Raw genomic sequence first — 19,689 nt, forward strand, 5'->3', positions numbered from 1 at the left:
TTATTTAACAAACAGGTTTATTCATGTAAAGGAGAAGTGATACAACACGCCAGCAGCTCATCGCCACCATAATCTCTACATTCAGGAAGGCAGGGTGACTTCATGGAAAACTGTGGCAAAGACTTGGACGTACAGAGCATGAGAGAGGGTATGGGGAAAAAATAATTCATAAAATTGTTAAAACTACAGAGCCAATTACTTTTCCTCCTTCACCGTCTGTCGCCACTTCCACAGCTCTGCAACAACCTAGAGAGAAAAACAAAATTAAGTCACCATGAAGAGCCACACCCACGAAACAACCCCAGGGTAAACTTTGTACAAGAGCTCTGTGGACTAAATGTGATCAATAAAATAATGTGGCAACAGCGCCCCCATGTGGCCCAAACAACAAATAGCATAAAGTGTAAAACTTGTTTCATGCCAAAAAAAAAAAAAAAAACCTAAAAACACTGGACTTTGTTTTCCCCAAGTTTGAAGACTTTTTGCTTCCCATCCAGGGAAGAACTACTCTATAAAGCCTGGAACTCAATGCTACTCCAGATATTTTGGAATGGGAAGCAAAACTTCAAGCTTGGAAAACAAAGTCCATTGGTTTGTTTTTTAACCTTTTTGGAATGACTATGACCTGAATGACTAAGAATCTTCACCGCCATGTTGTCTCATGCTTTGAAAGGCTCTTATGTGTAAAACAAATCTTTAAATAATGTGCACTTCATGGAAAAATGGTTTCAGTTGTGAATAAGTTTTACCTTGGGGTCTGTCACTTTGTGGCAATTCTTCACAAAGTTCTCAAACTTGGGTTGGGCTTTAGGTAGTGAGACTCCCTAAAAAAGGCAAAAGACCAAAGGCATCAATCAGTAAAGGGACATTCGTTCTCTGGTCATCTCATCTAATCAATCTTAAATAAGTATCTTTTTTTTTTTTTTTTTTTTAAACACCAACCTTCTTCATGGCCTCCATTATTTTGGCTTTAATCTCTGGGATGGTCAGATTCAGTTTGGGTGTTGCTGGAGTCTTAGGAGTCTTCTCACCTTTTCCTTTTGGGGTCTGCTCCAGTAAAACAAAACAAACGTTAGCCATAACCTTGGAAAAATTATGCTCAATGCTCTTGTTGACTCTCTTAATAATTTGTGAGTCATCTAACCTGCTTGGAGGCAGGTGTGCTCGGTGCAGAGTTCTTGCCGTTCTGAGCCTTGCCTTTTTGTTTGGTTGGGGTTGGCTTAGCCTGTGAGAAACAGACTTATATTAGAATGAGCACAATTAACCACCCCACCACACATACACAACTTCTAAACCTCTGCTTGCCTTAACAGGAGACTCTTCAGCTTCACTCTCCTCTTCTGCATCATCATCATCCCTTAAGGAAAAAAAACAAATTGACAGACAATGATTAACAACTAAAGTGGTTTTGCACAAAAACAAATAAGACAAAAAAATATATATATTTATACATATATTTGTTTGCAACAAACACTGAATCTCGATCTTGGTAGTCTTTACCTCTTGCTATGGTAAAACACTTATATTCCAGACCTTGACTAATCAAAAATAACCCACTTAATTATTCCCGAGTTCACTTGAAATGATCAAACCACTCAAAGGAGATTTTGTAAAGTCAGGCATTACTGAACAGTTTTGATACTCACTCTTCAGCCTCATCCTCCTCGTCATCATCCTCCTCTTCCTCCTCCATTTTCCTTTTCTTCTGTAAAGATCAGATGCGTTTTTGTTGATTAAAAAGCAAATTTCAAACAGACATTTGGGAACATTTATTAAATGAAACCTACCTGGGACTTTGTAGCAGGGGATGTGGCGGGTCTTTTCTTTGAGACTTTAACATCTTCCTCTACCTCCTCCTCTTCTTCTTCTTCACTGTCTTCACCAAAACTCTCATCACCCCCCATCACTTTTGGAAAATATTCAGTAAATAACCATGAGTCAATTTCAACTCCTAAATACTACACTAAGTATTTCATTCTGGACCAAGTAACGTTTACTTTAACGAACAGATGTGAAAAATACTCACTGATAAGGTGCTGTCCACTGATGTGGACGGGACCTGACCCCGCCTTGAGACGAAACACTGCTGGGGGTGTGATTGTGAACCCACCAAGGCACACCTGTTGACCACCACCAATTCAGTCAACAAATACAGGAAAAATGTATCCAACAAAAAGAATGTCTACTTACACTCGGCAGGGTAGATGGCTTAAGTGAAGCTAGTGTTGCTTTAACTTGTTCTTCCTCTGAATTCTGTCCTTCTACCTCCACCACCTGAAGCTCATCTTTTGTGCTTGGGTCAACACATGCCTGCAGGGGTAAGAGGGAAAGTGAGTTTATGAAGATTACAAAGATGGAGACTTTAATTTGATTTTTGGCTCGGGTCTGCAAAGATAAACCAACGATTTCCCAGCAACCTGTTAGAGACTTTTTTCCAAGAACAATACAGCTTAAGGTAAGCCTCCTGTAAAGTTGTCAGCATTTTATCTCACTATCTGACAATAGTTTCTTTTAGCCTAACACTCATTCAAACTCTGAACACACAATTTTTTGCAACATAAAGGTATAATTAATGACCAACTATACTAATTTGTCCAAATACATTGAGCAATAGTTAATAAATAACAATGGAATATATTTTACAAGCTTTCAATCCTCATGGATCAGTCCTGTTTTAACACTTCTGAATCTTTGGCTCCAAACCACAGAAACAGTTATGCATCTAAGGCACACAAACAGAAGATGTGCTTTTAGATTGTTAATGGGCACCATATCAGGTGCTGAATAAAACTTTTAGACAAGGAGTTTTCATCTGCCCCAATGAACTGGAGGGCTGTCTGCTTTAGAGTTTCATTCCATTCTCAACAGTTCTGCAGTAACCAGCTGAAAATGCAAAGATTTTATTCAGAAGAGCAGGACTAGCATCACATTTCCAACATACAAGACCCAAACTTTTCTTATTTCATTTCGTAGATATATCTAAAACATCATGTTAAAGATTTCATTAATCCCGATGTCAGTCTTTATGTTAATAAATCTGTTTTATCACATGAAGATTTAAAACTTGTGTCCCTGCAATGAAAAAATTAAATAACTTGCACATCAACAAGTCAAAAAATTGACTGACCAAAAAAAAAAAGTCTTAGTGCTACCTTTTCCAGCCAACGACATTCGTCCTGTGACCTTGCAACAATCAATAGATTCCACCGTCTGGATGCTGCCAGCTACATAATGCATATCTGGTTACAACTGAGCTATTGCTGCAGAAGGATTGCACGCTGTTCAAGTTTTGTCTACAAGTATTAATTAAATTAGAGCTACGCGATTACTCTATGAACTGGTACAACGTTCTAATTCCTTAAACCAGCATTTAAACCTGCACTGAAGCTACAGACCAACAGTTTAATATCTATGAGAGATGCATGTTGTTGATTTACATCTGCAATAAATGCCTGTATTTCACTAAGTTTAGGTCAAGGAGAGTCTTAATTCTGGGCTTTGAATGTTACATTTAAGCCCCATCACCCTCATAATGAACACTATAAAAATTCTCCATTCTCCAAAAATTATTTTAATGCCACAAGTACCCATTACTCTCATATACAGGTGCTGGTCATAAAATTAGAATATCATGAAAAAGTAGATTGATTTCAGTAATTCCATTTAAAAAGTGAAACTTGTATATTATATTCATACATTACATACAAACTCATATATTTCAGATGTTTATTTTGTTTAATTTTGATGATTACAAATGACAACAAATGAAAATCTCAAATTCATCATATCAGAAAATTAGAATATTACTGAAGACCAATAAAAACAAAGGATTTATAGAAATGTTGGCCAACTGAAAAGTATGAACATGAAAAGTATGAGCATGTACAGCACTCAGTATTTAGTTGGGCCTCCTTTGGCCTGTATTACTGCAGCAATGCGGCGTGGCATGGAGTCGATCAGTCTGTGGCACTGCTCAGGTGTTATGATAGCCCAGGTTGCTCTAATAGTGGCTTTTAGCTCTTCTGAATTGTTGGGTCTGGTGTATTGCATCTTCTTCTTCACAATACCCCATAGATTTTCTATGGGTTTAAGGTCAGGAGAGTTTGCTGGCCAATTAAGAACAGGGATACCATGGTCCTTCAACCAGGTACTGGTAGCTTTGGCACTGTGTGCAGGTGCCAAGTCCTGTTGGAAAATGAAATCTGCATCTCCAAAAAGTTGGTCAGCTGCAGGAAGCATGAAGTGCTCTAAAACTTCCTGGTATGTGGCTGCGTTGACCCTGGACCTCAGAAAACACAATGGACCAACACCAGCAGATGACATGGCACCCCAAACCATCACTGACTGTGGAAACTTTACACTGGACTTCAAGCAACGTGGATGAAGTGCCTCTCTTCTTTTCCTCCAGACTCTGGGACCTTGATTTCCATAGGAAATGCAAAATTTACTTTCATCAGAGAACATGACTTTGGACCACTCACCAGCAGTCCAGTCCTGTTTCTCTTTAGCCCAGGCAAGACGCTTCTGACGCTGTCTGTGGTTCAAGAGTGGCTTGACACAAGGAATGCGACAGCAGAAACCCATGTCTTTCATACGTCTGTGTGTGGTGGTTCTTGAAGCACTCACTCCAGCTGCAGTCCACTCTTTGTGAATCTCCCCCACATTTTTGAATGGGTTTTGTTTCACAATCCTCTCCAGGGTGCGGTTATCTCTCTTGCTTGTACACTTTTTTCGACCACATCTTTTCCTTCCCTTCGCCTCTCTATTAATGTGCTTGGACACTGAGCTCTGTGAACAGCCAGCCTCTTTAGCGATGACCTTTTGTGTCTTGCCCTCCTTGTGCAAGGTGTCGATGGTCGTCTTTTGGACAACTGTCAAGTCAGCAGTCTTCCCCATGATTGTGTAGCCTATAGAACTAGACTGAAAGACCATTTAAAGGCTTTTGCAGGTGGTTTGAGTTAATTAGCTGATTAGAGTGTGGCACCAGGGGCCATCAATTTTGAACCTTTTCACAATATTCTAATTTTCTGATATGATGAATTTGAGATTTTCATTTGTTGTCATTTGTAATCATCAAAATTAAACAAAATAAACATCTGAAATATATGAGTTTGTATGTAATGTATGAATATAATATACAAGTTTCACTTTTTAAATGGAATTACTGAAATCAATCTACTTTTTCATGATATTCTAATTTTATGACCAGCACCTGTATACAGAGCCAATTCCTTCATCTTCACTGTCGGCAGGCTGCAATTCCTCGATTTCCAGCCACTTTTGTTGAAATTAACATTTCCCCCATTCTACAGCCTCTTCTCCGGTTTGAGCTTCTTTTCCGAACATACGACTTGACGATCACCCGAAAGCAGTTCTGCGCAACTATATTGCGCTATATATATATATATATATGGGATGGGACGATTTATGAAAACCGTCCGAACCTTTCGGTTCGACTGTCTCGGTTCGATTCGCGTGCGTTTCGTTTGGTTCAAACAATCAACATATACCGAATCGAACCGAAAACCGTGAATTGAACTGAAACGTGGATTTTGTGAACCGTTCCACCCCTAATATATATATATATATATATACATACATATACACACACACACATATGCAAATGCCAATTATTTTTAAATGCCCAAAATAATCCCATTTAATGATGTTTAATGACCCACGGAAACCCTGGTATGGAAATGTAAAAAAAAAAAAAAAAAAAAAAAAAAGCGAAAGTCTGGCCGCCTCCAATGAAAGCCTGTTTTGTGGAAACACTTATCATTGAACATCTAAAGTGTTTTATTCCTAGTAAAAAGATTTTAGGATAGGACAAAGATTGTGCAACTTTTCTAATTCTTTTATGAACATTGAGGTTGGAAAAACAAAAAAGCAACGCAAAACCAATTGGCTAGCTTAAACTTTGCTCAAACCTCTGTAATTCATGCCACTCACCATCCTTAGATCTAGTTGGTGCTCAAAGTCGTCATCCTCAGGATTAAAGACCACCTCCTTGCCAGCTTGCAGAACACACCCTGTTAAAAAAAAATATAAAAAATAAAAGGCTTGTCAAAATTTTGCTAACAAAAGAAAAAAAAGGCAAAGATCAGTCCCAGCCTCAGGCTCCTGATCAACACCCCTCCCCAACAAAGAAATAGCTCGAATTTCACATGTTAGGTTAAAGCTTAACACAGGAGGGAGCTCTAGGGTCCATGGTAATCACTACTGATGAGCCACGTGAAGGAAAGTTGATCAAAATAACTAAAAGTCTTTCTGATGGTTATAATTTCACTATGTCTTTACAATCTAGGTTATTCTCCACCTCCTGGTTCCATGAAGCAAATCTGTGAAAACTATTTTTAAGAGGGATTATAAAAAGGTGAGGTGATAAAAAAAAAAAAAAAAACTATGTAACGAATGAATCATAATTATCAATATAAATATTAAAATTGACTTTTGATCTTCAGTTTAAGACATGACATAAAAGGGCTTAGAGGCATATACGAATTCCTTCTCTTTCTTTCTTTCAATAAAAACAATTTACATGTCAAAAATAGAACAGAAGTAAATCGATTTAATTGTCCCTAAGACATTAGTTAGTAGCTTCTATGGTTTGCATAGAGGCTGGGGTCCCAGATGTGAACGTGGGAAGCCACGTTGTGTCGCTTTCTACCTCTTTTCTGGAAAAATGTTCACTTAATCTTTGGTTCTCCGTAAACATGCACTAAACGTTTAAACCGTGTTTTAAACGAGAAAGCATCTGCTTAGTTTTATGTTCAACATACTTTTAATTTGAAGAACGTTATAAAAACATGGGCGCCGCCATGTTGACTACAAAAAGCACGTGCGTGGAAGCCTGCTGCCGAAACCCGGTTGTACCCCAAGAATCGAACAAGACTTTGCTTCATTGCCGAATACTTCACTAAAAGAAGGTTTTGACGTATGAAAACATCTCACCGTTTTAAGCTAAATATATCTGAAAGACCATAGGAGGAGCGTATAACTACAAAACTGGCCTAGTTGTTAGTACAACCTGCTTTTCATTCATACAGCAAACGACACCTAACAAGCAAACAAAAGTTATGCTTTTAAATAGTGTCTCACCGTAAAGAAATGTTTGTGGTGCCATTGGCTCGTCGTTTACGCCGTTCATTTTTGCGGATGGAAATGACCGACTGTCTGCCTGTGCTGAAAGAGCTGGAATGGAAGGATTTAACCAACGTGGGTTCTGCTTCTTCCTCTCCGCTGTATGAAACAACAAAGAGCGCAACACCACCACCAATCGGACATGAGAATACTTCTCATTCTTCTTCTTTGGTTTTTAACGGGAGCGTGAATCCATCGCGTGTTGCCTTACTGCCATCGTGTGGATTTTATATTAATTACATAACCATTAAATTCTCAAGGGACCAGTTGTACTTCACTTATCTTTCTTTTCCCTACTTTATTATTCTACTGTGCCGCAGTATCTTTAAACGTCAGCTTCCCAGAAAAAAAAATCTTAAACATTTACTTTGAATTTCATATCGAATGCACCAAATAATACCATGATCTAATCCTTTCAATACTACTACAGCCATTACACAACCCAGTGAGATGTTCCTCCATCTTAAAAAGGGTGCCATTCAGGAGAAAATTACCTGTTCTTATACCTCCAATCACTACCTTTTCCCTCCTGTTCATTCCTCTATTTCTTGTACTCTCAACAGATGGTTGTATTCCATATAAAGATATCCCATTACCTTCTCCTCCACTACTTTTTACCTTAAACACTATACTGCTAACCTCAGATTTAGATAGTGGTTTTTGTATCTCAATATCTAATATATATATATATGTATATATATATAATTATATATATATACATATATATATATATATATATATATATATATATATATATATATATATATATATATATATATATATATATATATATATATATATATATATATATATATATATATATATATATATATATATATATATATCTGTCTATATATAGATATATATGTATGTATAAATACTATATTCTTGTTTTATTCAGGGTGCTCTGGTGGTTATTTGTGCTTTGTGACTTTGTGACGCTTGAAAAATCAGGCAACAAAGCACTACAAATAATCAATGTCCCAGTTCTATCCGCTCTACAGCCACAGCGATAGAGTATAATTCTATTCCATATATACTTAATGTTCTATTTGAAATCTTAATTGATAATTTAGGAATCACTACTACTATTCCAGTTGCTTCTGTTTTAGGCTCCTTTGATTCATCTGTCAGTGATCTATCCACACGGATATGATTCAATGATCCTGTTATTCTTAAAGGCCACAGAACTGTTGAGCTAGACTCTTAATTCTATACTTTAAATATTTTTGCTCTTTTATCTCCCACCCATCCAAAACTATTTTTCTCCTCTTTCACAACAAGTTTACAATACTTTAACTGGATCACTTTCATGATGATCGTTTCAAATTTATCAAATGGCATGAGAGTGGTTTAATTCTTATGTTATTTTTTTTTTTTTTTTTGGCTGTTGGCAAACAACAAAAGAAGTGCCTCACCACCGATTGTAACGGAGTGTGATCCAAAATCTTTAACTAGCATAATTTATATTTTTGTAAATAAACCCTTTTCCTAAAATATATTATAAATGCTCTATTTATCATTCCATATTTAACTAATACTTAGCTCACTGTTAGGTTTCCAAACCACACCACCTTAATCCTTGTTTTTCTCTACTCAGCCTGTATTTTTCACAAATAATTATGATTGATTTCAAATCCATTTCACAATCACATCTGACAGCGATGTTTATTCAAGACGTGACGTTTCCTTCAACCTCGTTTGTCCTAATCATAGTCTTTTTATGCATGGATGCATTTTTATTTTCTCTACTGTATTTCATATTTGATAAAGTTAAGTTTATTCTTCTGTGCTGCAAATGTATATTGCAGACTGACTTTTGCTCAGCTGTAAGCAACTTTTGATTTGTTTAATACTCAATCTAGTTAAATTATACTTCATAATTTCATAGCAGTTTACACAAAAATATATACATTCTTTTATTAATCTTGTTCATGCAATAAGTATCTGTGCAAATACAGTAGATCCATTCTTTAGAGTCATAAAACCATTCCAGATATGATAATTGAATATGGTTAAGTAGAACATAATGTGCTTTAAAACTGTTAAGGCAGATATTTGCTCTAAGTGGGTCAGCTAAAGGGAGTTAACTATTAATCGATTCCAAAATTATTTGACGATTATTTCAATAATCGATTAATCACAAATGTCTGTATTGAAATAGAAAAGCAACAGTTACAATGTTTGTCAGATATTAAAATACCTTTATTGTTACATTTGCCATGTGACGCTTGAAATTCAATGAAATATGAGGCCTAAATTTCTGACTTCTTCAGGAGGATTTATCGCCTATTTGAAGTTGGGATGTGAGTTTCGCTCTCTAATGGTATAAATGTTTTATCCTGATTGAGCAGAAAAAAACTATTCATTACTTAATATAAAATTATATTTAACAGTAAACAATAACCACAATAATAACAATGATGCAAATAATAATATTAGAATGAAATTTACCTTTCAAAATACTTATATAAAGCTTTTTTTTTTTTGCTCAGGGAAAGTACAGTTGTTCATTTTGTGTTGTTTCTTTTGCTCTACATCTCCTATTGTTCAGGTTAAAACTTCTTTAGCTTCATGTTTTCTTTAAAACATTTTCTAACCACAGAGTAAACTGTACAGTATGTAGGTATTTTTAATAAGCCAGGGCTTGGTTAAAGCTCCATTTCCTGTTTGCACTATAGACTGATTTATATATTTTGTAAAGGATCCTAAAAATGATTGAAATGCTATAATATTGCAGTAATATATGCCTTTGAGTACATTTATTCCATCAAACTTGGCCTAACACTGCCAAGGCGGCCTTTTGTCTATATACATTTTAGACACTATTGTTTTACTAAAGAGTATTTGACCCATGTGACCCTTGTAAAAAAATCATAAAGGTTAATTGAGAATATACAACAATTTTTTTGTTATCTTTTCATATTTATTTACAAATATATATACCTGTACTCTTTAATATCTTTGTAGTATATTTCATACCCTTCTAGGTCTAGCAAAGCTCATAAAAAAATATATTTCTGTTTTACTTAGGTCATGGCCAATTTCTCTGTGTCGAAGTTTTAAAGCGGAAAATACGGGAAGTCAGAGAGAGATGTGTGTTAATTGTATTAAGTTAGGAAATAGCAAACAGCTCAAAATATCAAAACTGTGACATGTTTATCCTTCCAACGCAAACACTTAGGTGGATGGTTAGTAGAGGAAAATAATTCCTCAACCTCGCTGCTGCACAACTGCAATAGTACGTTTTTCAAAGCAACCATCTATTATAAATGCGTTGTAAGTCTTTGTCAGGAGTGTTAAGAGGTCTGGGAGGCACCGTACAGCAGACAAAATGTGCTGCAATCAATTTTATGAGTTCACAAAGTTTAACACGGAGAGGAAAGCTCGATTTTAAAATTGGTTCTAGCATTTATTCAGCATTTCTCTCTGATAAGTGCTCATCATTTATTCATTGTTTAATGTTTTGCAGAGCACTGCATATTCTTCTGTCCAACACAATAATGTGCATAGTATGATATTTTTTTAGCATGTATTTAGAAAAAAAAGAACTCCCATGTGGATGAAGTGAAGTGAAGTAAAACACAGCACATTCAAATTACTTTGATATTTATTGTTATGGCTTTAAATGAATCACCCTCTTTATTGAAACTCATTGTCATTAAATGGTACTATACAGTGGGAACTGAGAATTCACACCAATGAAGCACACACTAAACAGCTGCTTCAATGATTTCAAAAGGAAAGCGTTTATATTTCATTAATTTAAAAATACTGTACCTCTGTGAGTTTTCTATTATCTTTAAAGACACCAAAATTAACAGAAACTAAAGGAAACACAAGATGCTATGTTCTCTCAGAACTTTAGGTGTAAAACTATTGTCAGGTCAGCATCACATGTTGATAATTACATGGACTGAGTAAAAACCAGTTAGCCACTATAAAGCAAACACTTCCCTCTGTAACCAGGATATCACAGGGATAGTTCAGGCCCTTTGAGGTTTCTTTCAAACACTTTTGTAAATAAATCCAATTAGATCATTCTGGTGGCTTAAGTTATTGGGTAGTGCAAGAGGGAATGAGACTGAAATAGACTGCCTCAAACAATTCTGTTTATCTGAAAGATATTTCCTAAATCTTCTTTACTTTAGCTACATTTCTATTGGTTGGGTATTTCTAGATAACCATGAATATTTACACATCAAGGTAATTTCCCACTTATGACATTTTTTTGTGTGAAAAACATGATAAAAAAAAAAAAACTGAAGTAGGCTGCTACAAGACTAGCTTTTAGCTCTAGCATTGTATGATTATTCTCACAGCAGATGAAATATTGCCAGTGTATCACCCTTTGTTACAACTTCAATTCAAAACATCTGAACTATCCTTAAATATAATACCTTCTCTAATATGCGACATATCTCTTAAACATTTATCAACACTGGAAATATATTTATTTCTTTTCACAGTACTGCATAATTGTACTATAAAATAAATAAATGTAACATTTTTGATAACAAGTCTTTGGAAATATAAAAGACAGGCACATCAACACACTCAGCATGTAGGATATATATATATATATATATATATATATATATATATATATATATATATATATATATATATATATATATATAAAATAAAGCCTTCAGATATTTCAACCCCGTTATACAAGTAGCACACAGATTAACAACGAGCATAAGACAGACTTCTGAATCTGAGCAGTAGCCAAGTCAACAGAAATGTACAAGGAACACTGAATCGGGAAATCTTGCAAATGACATTTTAAATCCATCTGAACACCGGAGAGATGAGTCAATACACGCAGATGTCCTTATGGCCACATTTCTAGGCGACATCTACCATATCTAGGGAAGTAAAAAAAGTTCCTTTAAACACATGCGGGTAAATGTGGGTGGAAATTACCAAACAACAACAGCAAAAAAATAGGTCCACCTCTGGAAGGCATTTTTTCCTCAAAGGTCGTTGGCATCCTTGAAATGTTGGAGCATCTTCATCTATAAAAGACCAATCTTTGTGACAGAGCTCAAGCCCTGTCACATTAATCACTTTTCTGTGTGGCCAAACTCTGCGGGAAGGCTGAGGCTATTTGACTCCAGTCCCTTCATTAGTGTCATCACAGGAAGCTCTGGCTGTATCCAGAGCTCAGCTGGTGGGAGCAGGAACGGTAGGAGAGGCAGGATTGGGCTGCACATGTGCACCCACATACACACACATTCACACAAAGCCCTCTGATTTGCCTTGTTTCTTTCAACTTCATTTCGACTCGTTCTACATGACGTTTTCAAACAGCTGCATGGATCTCATCATGTTTTCATCCTGTGGGGAGATAGAAGATGAAGCGTTGAGTCACTCTGAAGTTTTTTTCCTGCAGCATGTCTGTAAATCTCATTGTCCAGCAGAATTGACAGTCAACAAACTCTAGTTTATGCCACTGCAGCACAAAGCTTCTGTTTTTTACATGTTATCCTTAAATTAAGCTGATTATTTTAAGCTTTTACAAAACTTCTCTTTAAATTCTGTATTGCAATTTAAGATTCAAAATAAGTTGCAAAATAACAGAACATTCTTTTAAATAAATTGGTAGTCAATCTAAGGATTATTTTCTCTCAAAAGTTTTCCTTGTGTCACCTCTGTGAAATATGCATGTTGATTAGATAAAAGAGAAGTAGTGACATTTCTATGCTGTGTTATTTTGTTTGTTATACATCACACAGATTATGGGAAATACAGACCTCTTGACAGGCCAAGATAAACTCCTCCAAGGTCACCACTCCGTCTTTGTTCTTATCCATTTTCTGAAAGGAAACAAAAACGATATTGTCAGGACTCAGTCGACAGGGCCATGCAGTTTCTGCCGGTTCTGCTTTCTCCGCAGGTGTTTGCAGTTGACGGGTGGGCAGGGCGCTCACACCTGTGGCTGGTTGAGCTGCGTCTGATCGCACTATAAGAGCAGCATCCAGACAGCAGGAGGACGCCAGAGGTGGGAGAAGAAGAGCCTCTTGGGAAGAGCAGGAGAGAACAGGGGATGTTTAGTAGAATTAGGTTAGGCCTCACGAGGCTAAATGCATCACTGCATGTTATTAAGAAGCATCCAACAGGAAAATGTGACATGTGTAGTCAACCAGAAACCATAGAACATGTGCTGTTTGAGTGTATTAAATATGCAAGTCAAAGAATAGATTTAAGGAAAGGACTGGAACATGAAGGAATCAAACAACTGGACATTAAAAATATCTTCTCAAATAAATCCAGAAAGACAGTACTTAAAATCATGTCATCTTATCTTCAACAAACTGGACTAAACCTAAGGATTTAAGGAAATATAAATAAGAACAAGTAGGTGGCGATAATGCTCCATTTGGTTGCAAGTCGCCAATAAAACAAGAAGAAGAAGAAGAAGAAGGAGGACGCCAGAGTGTTAACCGTAGTGGTACGACTAAGGCCACAGTCTCTCTACTGAGTTCTGACTTCCCTCGTTAACCCAAACCTCTGTGTTCCCCAGGTTACCTTTCGATCGCCTTTCAGAGGGTCCCACTCGTGCTGACTCCAGGGTCTGAGTTCCGACAGGGTCCTCCCTTTCTCCTGGCTCAAAGCAAGGTGCTTCGAGCCACTCTGGTTTCTCCTGCTGCCCCGGATCATTGTTAAGTCAGCGCAGCTCTGTCACCCTCAAGCCCGAGCCTCACCTGTCACTGAGACACCCGCCACCAGCTCCATCGATCAGAGCCTGAGTCCGCTCCGTCCTCCCCCGGTTAGGTTGCTGCGTCCGGTGGTAAGCTCACGTTCCTCTGTTCATTTTTGCCTGATCGCCCTTTCCGGCTAATCACCTACTTCTCCTTTCAGAAGTCGAACGGGTCCCGGTGCTGTGGCTTCCCCGTCGACTCCGTTGCTTCCATTTTCTCTCTATCAATAAACAGTTAACTGATCCCTGTTGCCGTGTGTGTTCTGCATGTGGGCTAAATACGTTCAGCCGAACATGACAGAAGAACACTCTGGCCAGACAGACCCAGCGGACACATTCGGCAGGGCGTTAAATGCCCAGCAGGATCAGATTCGGGGATTAGAGTCCACTGTTCTAGCCGTTCAGAATCAGCTGCAGGGCGTAGCCGCCCAGCTCAATCAGCTGACAGGTTTACTGAGTGCAAGCGCTCAGCCTGCAGCCTCTGCACAGCCTGACCCCGCCCCCGGTCCAGCGCCAGCTGATTCGTTTTCACCTGTCCCTGAGACTTTTTCTCCCAGTCCTGAGAAATTCTCCGGGGACAGTGTAGATTGTTCTGGTTTTCTCTTCCAATGCTCCCTGGCTTTAAATCGTAGTCCACGCTCTTTTCCCCATGACGACTCCAAAATAGCCTTTATTTTGCGCCTTCTCACCGGGAGAGCCCTCAGATGGGCGGAATCCCGTTTTCCAGACTGCAGAAGATTCCGCTGCTCATTTAGTGAATTCATAACAGAATTCAAGATGGTTTTCGCTGCCGAGTCGGATGAGACGACTGATTCCCGACGCCTCCTCGCCCTCAGGCAGCGGGGAAAGCGCGTTGCAGACTTCGCAATTGAGTTTAGAACTCTTGCGGCTGCAGCTGGCTGGGAAGAGCGCGTGCTTAAGACTGTGTTTTTTCAGGCTCTAGACGAGCCACTAAAGGATGAATTAGCCCGTCTAGAGGTGCCCGCCTCTCTAAATGAGTTCATCTCCCTTGCGGTTAGATTAGATAACCGTCTAAGGGGAAGGTTTAGGGGACGAGCTGAGAGATCCCTCCCGTCTTCTCCACCTGATCCTATTCCCGGTCGGCCCGCAGCGCGTCCTCCTTCTCCTCCTGAGCCCATGCAGTTGGGCCGGTTACGGCTCACCCCCGAGGAGAGGCAGCAGCGTATAGCTGCCAAATTATGTATTTATTGTGCTTCCCCGAATCATTTTATTGGCGACTGCCCTGAGCGGTCAAAAGACCGGGTCCGCCGGCTGTAGCAGGGAGACCGTCGGACCAAGTTAAGCTGTCAGCCCCTGCTCCTCCGCGTCTGTGCTTACGCGCCGCTTTAATTTCTTCCCGTGAAACCTTTAAGTTTTCCGCTCTGGTTGATTCAGGGTGCGACTTTAATTTAATAGACTGTTCTTTCGTTCAACGCTCCCAGCTCGAAACTGTGCCCCTGTGCACCCCTCTCCAGGTCTCTGCCTTAGATGGAGGGGCTCTCCCTCAGATAACCCACCGTACTAAGCCCCTTGAGCTCGTGGTTTCAGGAAATCACAGGGAGCAGATCTCCTTCTTGGTTTTTCCTGTTAAGCAGGCTCCTCTGGTGTTGGGTTATTCTTGGTTACAGCAACACAACCCAAACATTAACTGGGCTGACCGGCGCATCGAAGCCTGGTCGATTAAATGCCATTCCAGCTGCCTGCTGTCGGCGGAACCCGCCAGCCCGATCACAGTCCAGCCTTCTGCTGAGGTTGATCCAGAAATGTTAAGACTCGTTCCAGAGTCGTATCACGACCTCAAGTTGGTTTTTAGCAAGTCCCAGGCCTGCTCTTTGCCACCGCACCGACCCTACGATTGCGCAATCAACCTCCTGCCGGGCGCCCCGCTCCCAGCCAGTCGCCTGTATAACATTTCTCAGGCCGAGCGACAGGCTTTGGAGAAATACATTAAGGAGTCACTAGCAGCTGGGCTGATTAGACCCTCGTCTTCCCCCCTCGGGGCTGGGTTCTTTTTTGTTGCGAAGAAGGATGGCTCCCTTCGCCCGTGCATAGACTACCGTGGGATAAATGCTATAACGGTAAAGAACAGGTACCCCCTTCCTCTCCTTTCCTCCGCTCTTGAACCGGTCCAGTCCGCTACGGTCTTTTCTAAATTAGATCTGCGTAATGCTTACCACCTGGTCCGGATCCGCCGGGAGGACGAGTGGAAAACGGCCTTCAAGACACCCTTGGGCCATTTTGAATACCTGGTAATGCCTTTTGGGCTCAGCAATGCTCCAGCGGTCTTCCAATCCCTTGTGAACGATGTCCTCCGTGATTTCCTAAACCTCTTCGTTTTTGTCTACCTGGATGATATACTCATTTATTCACGAACCCTCTCTGAACACAGACACCATGTCCGCCTCGTTCTTCAGCGCCTTCTGGAGAATCGGCTTTTTGTGAAAGCAGAAAAGTGCGAGTTCCACAAACCCTCTGTCACCTTCCTTGGTCTCATCCTGGAAGGGGGGCGTGTCCGGTCTGACCCTGAAAAGATCAGGGCTGTTCTCGAGTGGCCTGAACCAGAGAACAGAAGAGAGCTGCAGCGGTTTTTAGGTTTCGCTAACTTTTATCGCCGCTTTATCCGTGGGTACAGTCAGATCGCCGCCCCCCTTCACGCCCTCACGTCCGTGAAGACTTCGTTCAGGTGGAACACAGAGGCCGACTCAGCTTTCCGTGACCTTAAGGACAGGTTTTCCAAGGCCCCCATTCTCGTTCATCCAGACCCCTCCAAACAGTTCATTGTCGAAATAGATGCTTCCGACACTGGTGTTGGAGCTGTGTTGTCTCAGTGCTCGGGACTGGATCAGAAGATGCACCCATGCGCCTTCTTCTCCCGTCGTCTGTCCCCCGCTGAACGCAACTACGACGTCGGCGACAGGGAGCTCCTGGCCATAAAATTGGCCCTGGAGGAGTGGCGCCACTGGCTGGAGGGGTCTGAGCAGCCAGTACAAATATGGACAGATCATAAGAATCTAGCTTATCTCCAAACAGCTAAACGACTCAATCCCAGGCAAGCCCGTTGGTCCCTATTCTTTTCCCGTTTTAATTTAAGTATCTCCTACCGACCTGGTTCCAAGAATCTAAAACCTGATGCTCTGTCCCGCCTGTACGCCCCCCACGACTCAGTTAAGGAGCCCTCTCCCATCCTACCTCCGACCTGCACCTTTGGGGCCCTCCAGTGGGAGATTCTGGACTTCATTTCCCAAGCTCTGCCTGCTGACCCGGACCCAGGTAATGGCCCACCTAACCGCACCTACGTCCCCTCCTCCGTTCGGCCCCGCCTCATCCAGTGGGCCCACTCTGAAAAGTTATCGGCCCATCCTGGAATCCTCCGAACTATCAAGTTCATTTCCCGGCGGTTCTGGTGGCCCGACTTACCCAAGGATGTTAAACAGTTCGTCCTAGCCTGCCCAGTTTGTGCACAGAACAAGCCATCAAACAGACCCCCTGCAGGCTTGCTCCAGCCCCTGCCAGTCCCTGAGCGGCCATGGTCCCACATAGCCCTAGACTTTGTCACCGGCCTACCATCCTCCCAAGGTATGACCACTATTCTCACTGTGACTGATCGTTTCTCTAAGGCCTGCCACCTTATTCCCCTCAGAAAACTCCCCTCTGCTTTTCAGACGGCCCAGCTCCTGGTGAAGCATGTTTTCCGCCAGCATGGGATCCCGCTGGACGTTCTGTCTGACCGTGGTCCACAGTTCACCTCACGTGTGTGGAAGGAGTTTGCCGTGGCCCTTGGTGCCCGGTACTCTCTTACCTCTGGCTACCATCCGCAGACCAACGGTCAGACTGAGCGGCTCAACCAGGAGCTGGAGACCGCTCTCCGCTGTCTAACCTCCACCAATCCCTCCGACTGGTGTCAGTTCCTTCCCTGGGTGGAGTACGCTCATAACAGTCATGTCTCCACTGCGACTGGCATCTCCCCCTTCGAAGCTTCTCTGGGCTACCAACCACCTCTGTTTCCCGACGACCATAAGGAAATAGCTGTACCTTCCGTTGCCCACCACATCCACCGATGCAAAAGGGTCTGGACCCAGACCATCCAAGCCCTGAACCGGACCTCTGAGCTGAACCGCCGGTTTGCTGACCGCAGGCGAGTCCCTGCTCCCTCCTATCACCCCGGTCAGCGGGTCTGGTTATCTACTCGAAACCTCCCGTCCAGATCTTCCCATCGGAAGTTATTACCACGTTTCACTGGCCCCTATGAGATTGTCTCCGTCCTCAGCCCGACGACCGTCCGCCTCCGTCTCCCGTCCCATTCCAGGACCCACCCTACCTTCCATGTCTCCCAAATCAAGCCTGTCCTCTCTAGCCCGTTTTGCCCTCCGGCCGAACCCCCTCCACCCACCCTCGACCACCTGGGACGTCAGGTCCAAAGGGTCGTGGCCTCCCGTCGGCGTGGTAGAGGGTATCAATACCTCGTCGACTGGGTGGGCTGCGGTCCGGAGGAACGTTCCTGGGTTTCTGGTTCCTCCCTCCCTGACAGGTCGTTGGTGGACTCTTTCCTCTCCTCTTCCTCGAGGTCGCCGGGTGGCGACCATTGAGGGGGGGGTGGTGTCAGGACTCAGCCGACAGGGCCATGCAGTTTCTGCCGGTTCTGCTTTCTCCGCAGGTGTTTGCAGTTGACGGGTGGGCAGGGCGCTCACACCTGTGGCTGGTTGAGCTGCGTCTGATCGCACTATAAGAGCAGCATCCAGACAGCAGGAGGACGCCAGAGTGTTAACCGTAGTGGTACGACTAAGGCCACAGTCTCTCTACTGAGTTCTGACTTCCCTCGTTAACCCAAACCTCTGTGTTCCCCAGGTTACCTCTCGATCGCCTTTCAGAGGGTCCCACTCGTGCTGACTCCAGGGTCTGAGTTCCCACAGGGTCCTCCATTTCTCCTGGCTCAAAGCAAGGTGCTTCGAGCCACTCTGGTTTCTCCTGCTGCCCCGGATCATTGTTAAGTCAGCGCAGCTCTGTCACCCTCAAGCCCGAGCCTCACCTGTCACTGAGACACCCGCCACCAGCTCCATCGATCAGAGCCTGAGTCCGCTCCGTCCTCCCCCGGTTAGGTTGCTGCGTCCGGTGGTAAGCTCACGTTCCTCTGTTCATTTTTGCCTGATCGCCCTTTCCGGCTAATCACCTACTTCTTCTTTCAGAAGTCGAACGGGTCCCGGTGCTGTGGCTTCCCCGTCGACTCCGTTGCTTCCATTTTCTCTCTATCAATAAACAGTTAACTGATCCCTGTTGCCGTGTGTGTTCTGCATGTGGGCTAAATACGTTCAGCCGAACATGACAGATATTTAGAGGTAATTTAAGGTTGCAATAAAACTTACTAATGTGAAGAACTGTCAAGAAAATATTTAACATTATAACTAGTGCAAAGAATAAACTTGTGGGTAACACACAGATGTTACAGATCTAACCCAGAAAGCTTGTCAAATAAGCAGAAAGCAGGAAGCACGTTCTTCCCAAATAAAACTGGAAATCTATATAGATGCCTTGTCTCATTGCTTTTTCAGGCTGACATTTACTTCTCGGTTTTAACATAGAAGATTATATTGAACTTAGGCTTTGCTTAGCCTGTCTGATGTTTACAATTTTAGCTCATAAAAAGTTATTGATTGGGGGGGAATGGGGTGTTTGCTTGCATGTGGGAGAGAGAAGCTGGGCCAGGAGCTAAATGAAGGGGATCTTGAATAACAATTGGCTTCATAGGCAAGGCAAGGCAAGGCAAATTTATTTGTATAGCACAATTCAGTAGAAAGATAATGCAAAGTGCTTTACATGATTAAAATATAGGAAAATAACTGAAC

At 41.6% G+C, this 19,689-nt stretch overlaps 2 protein-coding genes across 6 annotated transcripts in view; both read right to left on the minus strand.

Moving 5' to 3' along the window:
- On the minus strand, nucleotides 1–7,258 carry npm1a (nucleophosmin 1a). Its single transcript, XM_038292317.1, has 11 exons — nucleotides 7,102–7,258; nucleotides 5,953–6,032; nucleotides 2,191–2,310; nucleotides 2,027–2,120; nucleotides 1,788–1,906; nucleotides 1,647–1,705; nucleotides 1,306–1,357; nucleotides 1,145–1,225; nucleotides 943–1,047; nucleotides 750–824; nucleotides 1–246 (listed from the first exon to the last, which is right to left on the minus strand). The coding sequence occupies exons 1-11, from the start codon at nucleotides 7,148–7,150 to the stop codon at nucleotides 196–198; spliced, it is 885 nt and encodes a 294-aa protein (XP_038148245.1). The 5' UTR covers nucleotides 7,151–7,258; the 3' UTR covers nucleotides 1–195.
- Nucleotides 7,259–10,735: 3,477 nt separating this feature from the next.
- Nucleotides 10,736–19,689, minus strand: part of kcnip1b (Kv channel interacting protein 1 b) — a 37,205-nt gene continuing 28,251 nt past the window's right edge. For 4 of the 5 annotated variants that reach the window (XM_038292313.1, XM_038292311.1, XM_038292312.1 and 1 more), the window contains 2 exons: nucleotides 12,903–12,965; nucleotides 10,736–12,486 (listed from right to left, as the gene is read on the minus strand). In XM_038292313.1, the coding sequence (XP_038148241.1) occupies nucleotides 12,439–12,486; nucleotides 12,903–12,965 (111 nt within the window). In that variant the 3' untranslated portion in view covers nucleotides 10,736–12,438. Of the gene's footprint in view, nucleotides 12,487–12,902; nucleotides 12,972–19,689 lie in introns of all 5 variants that reach the window. The other variant, XR_005281426.1, reaches the window with a different exon arrangement.

The sequence above is a fragment of the Cyprinodon tularosa genome, unplaced genomic scaffold (assembly GCF_016077235.1).
Source record: "Cyprinodon tularosa strain WSP-4 unplaced genomic scaffold, ASM1607723v1 ctg31, whole genome shotgun sequence".
Lineage (NCBI taxonomy): Eukaryota > Metazoa > Chordata > Actinopteri > Cyprinodontiformes > Cyprinodontidae > Cyprinodon > Cyprinodon tularosa.

What these genes read in the sequence shown, in the direction of transcription:
- npm1a (XM_038292317.1), bottom strand. Translation starts at nt 7,150, where the DNA reads ATGAACGGCGTAAACGACGAGCCAATGGCACCACAAACATTTCTTTAC. An exon ending in ACCACAAACATTTCTTTACG is followed by an intron (nt 6,033 to 7,101) that starts GTGAGACACTAT and finishes TTTTTTTAACAG; the next exon opens with GGTGTGTTCTGCAAGCTGGC. An exon ending in ACCAACTAGATCTAAGGATG is followed by an intron (nt 2,311 to 5,952) that starts GTGAGTGGCATG and finishes TTACCCCTGCAG; the next exon opens with GCATGTGTTGACCCAAGCAC.